Genomic DNA, 7,937 nt, shown 5'->3' with positions numbered 1-7,937 from the left:
TTTAACCTTTTTTGTGGATATATATATATATATACTAGTCTACTTCTTTCTAAATTTATCTTTATTTTTCTCGAGTAGAAATTCCTTTATTAAAAAATTATCTTATGAATATCTTCTTAGTAAAATATACAATATATATATATGTATAAACATCTAAGATATTAACATTTAAAATATTTATAATTAAATTCTATTTTAAGAAACCTTACATTACTAGCAATATTTTTTAAAATAATTATTTTTAAATCAATACTTCTTGTTTATTCAATCGATAAGAATGTAGCTGTGTATAAATATATGTATATATATAATTTATTAGCTTAGTTTTAACTTCTTATATTTTAATTTCTATTAAATATTATATATAAAATTATAGAATTAAATAATTATTTTTAATATTTTTCTCGAATTATTTGTTTTATTTTATAATAGTAACAACAACAACAACGACAATAGAAAATATCGAAATCACTAACAGCTTACTGAAATTACAATTGATATCATGCAGAATATTCTGTACTCAGGTAATGATAATGTTGTTAAGCTACCAGTTGAATTACCAGATTCTGCAGCATTATCTAATTACGTTTACATATCCTTTTCTTTGTTTTGTTATCTTTGGATAAAAATTGTTTTATATAAAAGAAAACGAAGAGCAAAATAATTTTTATCGAATTTTATAACAGATATTTCTATAAAATTGTTAAAATATTTTACTCTTAAAATAGAAATATTTTAATGAAATGATGATATAAATTATTTATTTGCATGATTCTCTAATCTATTTAGACTTTCCACCTCCTTAACTTCGGAAATATCAATCAGAATTTAGTCACCCATACACAACTTAGTTTTATAATTATAATTAATTAATTAACTATCAGATTAATCTTTACAATTAATTATTTATTATTTTAAATTGAAAATTTTAATATATTTATCTAAATATTTATACGTATCTTAATATAATTATTTTCTTTTCTAAAAATTGATATTAAATTTATAATCCAGATGACACGAATTACATTAATATTCTTTTGATCAATATATTGAAATATTCTATCAATATAAAAATTTATTAAAATAATTAGAATGTGTTTACTTATTTAAAATTTCGAAACTTTTATATGTTAAAATTTAATAAAAATGACTAAAAATTTTATTCTTAAATTCTTATATAGCGTGTTTACTCCTTATATATTTATTTGCATAAAAATATTAAGTCATTCATTCAACTTTTAATCGCTCGATTTAAATTTTATTTTTAATTTTTTAGGGATGTAAACAATGATAATCCTTCTAAGTGGTAATTAGATATTTTAAAAAAAATTTTATCACATAATTTGAAAGTTGTTGAATTATATAAAATGTTAAATTTCTATAGTTAAGTGGATTAGTTCGTTACTTTTTCATACGATACACGAATGACAAATTTTTTTTTTCTTAAATTATTTACGATATTTCCCGTTCACTTTGCTAAATTTACAATTTTAAAATGTATAACGTTTATTTTAAACAATATAAATAGTAAAAACGTTTTAATGGTGTTTTTAATTAGCGTACTTTTGCATTAATCAACATGAAATTCTCATATAAGTTCGCCTATTTTATCTCCTTAAATAGTTTAATTATTATCAATTTTAATTATAATTATATTAGAAATTAAAACTACATTGTTTTATTAATATAATTAAATAGAATTAATGAGTATTTTCTTATTTTTATATACAGAAAAGATAAAGTTGTTTGTTTAGGCCTAGGCCTACTTTTTTTTAATGCAAATAACGAGTAATATAATAAAGATGGTTGCCAATCGCTTCAGTTCAGCAATTTTGAAACTTGTCGACAGCTATGGGAGACAACAACTGAATTTTGTCACGCATATTCTATGACATGAAATATACTTATAGTGACACGGATCTACTATGAAGTGTTATGTTATTCGTTCATGCTACAATTTTAATAAGTAGCAAATATTTTTATTAATTGCTAATGATATACCAGAACAATAACATGTGTGTGCTTTTACAATAAACCGTACAGAATATGTTAATAAAGCTTCTTTTACAGGCCTCGTGTAAACACATTAAAAGATATCAAAGACTATGCGGGTATATTTGATGGGAATGTTAATGGATTTAAATATTTAAATACACTACGTGATAGTTAAATTAATTGATAATTAGGCCGAAAGAATGTTTTTTTTTTTTAATTTCTAGTTCCTTTTAAATTTATATTTTATAGACATGCTAAATTAAGTATAGAAACGTTACTGTGTTGCTTTATCAATCACTATGCTTTAAAAGTTTTCTTGTATCTATCCACCTGTGCTGTTATTATAACGATAAATCATCAGTAACGTTAAGAAACAAAATATCACTATTTATATTAATTTTCCTTACCGAAAATCATTAAATTTTATATTTTAATATATTAAAAAAATAACCTATCCAAAAACAAAATTTCTACGTTTTCGATTCGGACAATTCGTTTTGCTTTCTTAATTAAATCATTTTTAAAACGATTTTCTAATTATAACAATATAAATTCTTATTAAATACACGTAATCGCATTTATAATAATCGAAATTATTCAAGGATCAATTGAAAATTTACTTGTAATAATATAATCTATCGAAATATTAATATGTCCCAATTCACAATACCTTTAATCAGATTAATAGTGATAAATGTATACACGATATCTCAATCATCTACAATTTTATGACGTCATTAACGATGGAAGAAGAAATCCAACCTCCCTTCTAAAGTATGGATAAGATTTTCATTCTCATTAGCCAAAGCTTAGTTGTAATGTTCTATCAAAAAGAGAAAGTCATCGCACGTAACCTAGACATAGCTTTTACAAGGCACGCAGTTGCAGGCTGTGGTAAAGTGGCGCCGGTCGTAAGGATTAGGACATGTACGTGACATTCCGACTAGAAGTGTGGAGATGAAAGAGGAAGTAGCAAACTGATCCATTTTTATCCTTTCCATGTTAAGTAGATCATTCCAAACAAGTTAATACATCAACTGTTATATGCACTTAGCCAAGGTAATTGTTATTATCAGAATTTTGGAAAGTAATTATTGGAAAATATCCAATTTTTGTTACGATTTTTTCCCTTCTCTCTCTATGGTTAAACTATAAAAGTGTAGTTGTATAATGGAAATTTATTTTATACAACTTTGAATGTACATAATTTATATACTATTAATTGGTTTCTGTGTAAAATTAAAAGATGTTTCTCTGTTTTTTTAACCTTTTTTGTGGAATCAATCTAATGTTATTGATATTTGTGTGAATGTGTTGATGTAATTGGCCTGCTAAATAAATATATGAGTCTGCTGATAATTATATATTAACATTGTATAGCAGATCTTTTATGCAATATATATATTCCATATATATAATGTCACATCTTTAATATATTGATATCATTCTGGTACAGGTGTATCTTATAAATTTATTACAAATTTTGCTTGTATAAAGATTTCTTTACATATCACTACAGTAAAGAAAAACACATATACGAAATAGACATTTGCATAATACAGTTTCGTAAATCATAATATATAAATTTTATATTAAACATGCGTTTTGCTAAGGTTTGACTGTGTTATTTTTGAAGGAAATGTGCTTACGATTGACATTATGTTCAATGCAATTGCAATTCTACACAAATAGCTGTCATATACTGTACGGTATTAAGTATAGTTTGTGTTTAGATATATGTAAGTAATCTATTGCATATGAAAGTGCATCATTAGACATGCAAATGAATATAAAATTTGCGTTTGATATATTATGATTCATAAGCACTTCACATTAAGTCTTAACTTATTAATGTAAAGAGGTTATATATCTATGAATATATTATTATATGATGCCAGTACATACTTATACACCTTTATATATTTCTATAAGAATAATTACGGTTTTATATAAGTATATTCTAAGCACATATGTACAGTACTATACACAATATACAATAGAATATTTTAAAGCAATTTATCACAATTACAGCTTTAAATTAGTTACGTAAAAACTTATTTTTATACTTATAACATTATTCTATTTATAAAATCTATGATAAAAAAAAGTTAAAAATCAAGATCATGATAAAGTTTTAATGCAATTTCCATTCAAGTTCTCTAGCATTAACAATAATACGTGTGTTAGATTAATATCACTGTTGACGTGAGATATTATTACATGTAAAGTATCACCGCAAAAGCAATTATATTGTCGACATCAATTAGATTTATTGTTAAAGAGATCGAATAAAGCAGAAATCATAACTTAGAGAAAATAAGTACAAATTATGCGCTATTTACATTTGAATTTATATGCGTTAAATAAATGAAAATTTTTTATTAAAACAATCAATTATATTCCTACTCAAATATCACAGTTACTGTCAATAAAGTTCTTTTCTTTAAACTACTTTAGTCAAGTCAAGTATACTTATGTCAAGTATCCTAAATCAGATTAATGTTCGGCATTCCCTCTCTGGGTATTTTTTTTTCTTCTTATATTCATTCTTTCCACAAGAAACTGTGATTATCTTTTGGCAAAATTACATAGTACCCCGAAGATATATTATATTCGATAAATGGATTTCTGTCGGATTTACAGACATTATAAACTACTGTATCATCGATTAGATAGCTACTGATACTTAAAAAAAAAAAAAGAGTGTACGATCTGTACAACCATTCCCCCATTTTTTGAGTAACCCATCTGTTCATTTTACCACTCCCACTGCTCGTAGGTGCTTTTGTATTACTATCTGAATTGCTGACTCACTCCTTCCCTCACAGCATCACCAGGACCCTTCTGTCGTATTCGGGCTTTTGTACACATTCACAAGTTTCTTAATATTTATCTAAAAGTGTATGTTATAAGAGGTATACGCGTACAGTACACTGTCATTTGATATTACATGTTACTAACAAAGACGTTAACTTGAATAATCTGGACGTCTATAAAAACATTAACGTTAATCCTGTTGATATTAGCTTTAGGAAATATCGAAAAATGAGATTGGTCGAGTTAATCCTATCAAAGCTGCGAAGTGGGAAAGTTAATATAGTTATCTCAATGAATTTATCTAGTTTTATGTTTACTTTTCATTTACATTGATTCTGACTATAGTTTTCCCAAATTAAGTTTTAGTATCTACATTCCTTTAAAAGGGGAGGAGGGGTAAAAACAAAAGTTTAAAAATAAATTCCGTTTAATAAATTATGGATTTTACTTTAGAAAACTACTGTACTGATCATCGATTCCTCAGTCATACATGTAATCCATTGGAGAAGATGTAGCAGACTTAGATCAATTATCTTAAAGACACGCAACGTTTGCGTGTTAGTTAGATTTGGCGAATTAACGTATCCAAGAAGAAATTCATCTTAGACTTTTACATATTTGCCAAAGTGAAAAAAAGAAAGTTTAACTAAAGCCGAAGCGGTAAGCAATGCTTTAATTTTACTATAATGAATTCTGCTTCAGGTTCTTTGTGTAAAGGAAGTGAAGAGGCCCGCATCTATGTAACCCACAATGAATAGTACAATATTTATTGTTCTCCGTTCCGTATAGTTCTAAAATAAAAGTCCACTTCGATGTTTTTGTCCGGTTGAATAAATATATATATATATATATATATATAAGTTATATAGGATTTTCTGTATAGGATAAAAGATTATAAGAATTTCTTAGTTTAGTTCCTGTAAAATATTAAAGGTTCTATCGAATAGGATCGTATCGTGTAGTACATCTAAATAAGATTATGTTCTAAAATCTCTAGCGATAAGTAAACAAAACTACAGTTTTATCATTTTAAAATAGTAGAAAAAAGGGGAAAAAATGCATTCAGAGGTGGAACCATCTCTAAGTGCATTTCTATTATACCATTTTTTTTATATTTTGTATTTTAAGAAAGGTGGCAAAATGTGCTGCAGATTTTTCTTTAGTGTCTCCTCCTTATCTTTTGCGGCCAGTGTTGTGTCGATTCCACGTTTCTGTTTTTTTTTCCTTTTTTTCCCTCCACCCCTCCCATCCTCCATTCCTCCTTTGATCGGTTTACAAGAAACACGGCAAAAGTTTTACCAGAAAGTCGATACAAAGATAATATCAAAGCCCCACTAATAACAAATACTTCTAACCAAAAAGTCAGCAAAAAAAAAAAAAATTTTTTTTTTAAAGTCTACAAGTCGAAAATAATTGGCAATGATAATCGACTTAGGGACGAAGTACGGTAATACACGGGATAACATATAATAAGATACTTATTATTATTTTTTGAAGACACGTGACGTATCGAAAATTACTTAATCACTTACCAAGAGTTGTACAGCTGATAATGTGTAGAGTGAACAGTATTAAGCCGAGTATAACAGAAACCTTGCTTCTATTCCACACTTGTCGCGTTTCCGTCATGTCTCTTCTTATATACTATTATACAGCGTACATGATCAGGGGTATCAGTTTAGTATAATCGGTGTCGAACAAGGCAGTTAACCAGCATACCTCTGAGAGACTGTGTTGTTGAGCGCACAACAGCTTCACTGTTAGCACGCATCCACCAGACACACACACTACGCTCACTCTCTCTCTCTCTCTGGTTGTTGTGGCGTCTGACTCAACGTCACCAACTGAAAGCCTGCTCCGCCGGTCACGTGATCTCCCGAGTTAGCTGCCTTTAGGATGATTTATAAGTTCAGTGAATGGAAATCGCGAAACGTTCAAAGTTGTCTTCACTCCGGATAGAAGGAGGGGAAAAGGGGGGGGAGTTCAATGAGTGATGACGTGTGCGATGTCTCGTTTTAATCACTGTAAAGATCCGACTTAACTTTAATATGAACAACCGGATATTGGGATTGAGTTTCTAACAGCCATATATTGATCAGAGGGTTTATCCTTACGTAATAGAGAATTAAACTATGTTTGCGCTTCATTGGTTCTGTTTAATGTTTGCTATATGAAATTCGTTTATTAACTAAGGTTATGAGAAAATTTTCGACTTGATTACATCCTATTTTAAGCTGGTTAAATAATATATTTTTTTAAAACACTTCAAAACATTTATACTTTAAAGTTCAGTATTTTTTTAAACACAAAAGTTTAAAGAAACTTTACGTTTGATGCGTGAAACGTAATACATCTGAATACAGAAAGAATCTCTCCTGAAGATTACACAGAAGCAAATATAAGAAATTAAATTTTTTATATATATAATTTGAGTAGGAAAAAAAACGTTAAAACTATTGAAAGTAAAAGACGTATAATAATAATATTTGTTGACGTAATTATAGAAATAACAGGTCAAGGGATGCCTCTTACTTATACTTTAAATATATTACGTGTACAAAATTTTTTAATTGTATATAAATGAATAATACATAGAACAAAAGACTATTCATCATTACACAATAGAAAAATCTAACACAAAATACTAAAGAAAAAACTTTGTGTTAATTTATTAATATAATAAGTCTCAAATTACAAAAATTTCAATAGAATTTTTTACAAAAAGAACAAAAAAAACAAAACAAAAAAACATCTTTTAAGACTCAAAAATAGTAAATATTGAGAAGTAANAAATTATATGTTACATTTATCAATTTTAATTTGCAAATTATATGAAATGTCATTGTATACTTCTATGAGTCACAGGATCATAAATAATTGTATTACTATCCATTTAATTAATACGATAATGCTAATCCGATTATTCAAAAAGTATGTATAATCCTGAATTAGATTTTGAATTATATTATCGTGTAAGAGTTTTTGATTTGTTTTAATACTGTACTTTTAATAATTCTATAACCGAATTAATGATATTAAATGTAAACTTATACGAATTTCATTTCGATGTTTACGGATAAAATCTTCTATATAAAAAAGTAAGTTTAAAAATATATGTTTTATTT

General features: G+C 26.8%; 1 protein-coding gene across 1 annotated transcript in view; it reads right to left on the bottom strand.

Annotated features, from left to right (window-relative positions):
- The window catches only part of LOC111620641, a 110,791-nt gene extending 104,021 nt beyond the window's left edge, over positions 1-6,770 (bottom strand). The window contains exon 1 of the mRNA XM_023362651.1: positions 6,345-6,770. Coding sequence (XP_023218419.1) covers positions 6,345-6,441 — 97 coding nt within the window. The 5' untranslated portion in view covers positions 6,442-6,770. The remainder of the gene's footprint in view (positions 1-6,344) is intronic.
- Positions 6,771-7,937: the final 1,167 nt, after the last annotated feature.

Source organism: Centruroides sculpturatus, unplaced genomic scaffold (genome assembly GCF_000671375.1).
Source record: "Centruroides sculpturatus isolate CEXI.00-Female unplaced genomic scaffold, Cexi_2.0 scaffold102, whole genome shotgun sequence".
NCBI classification, from domain to species: Eukaryota; Metazoa; Arthropoda; class Arachnida; order Scorpiones; family Buthidae; genus Centruroides; species Centruroides sculpturatus.
This window is presented reverse-complemented; position numbering and strand designations above follow the sequence as displayed.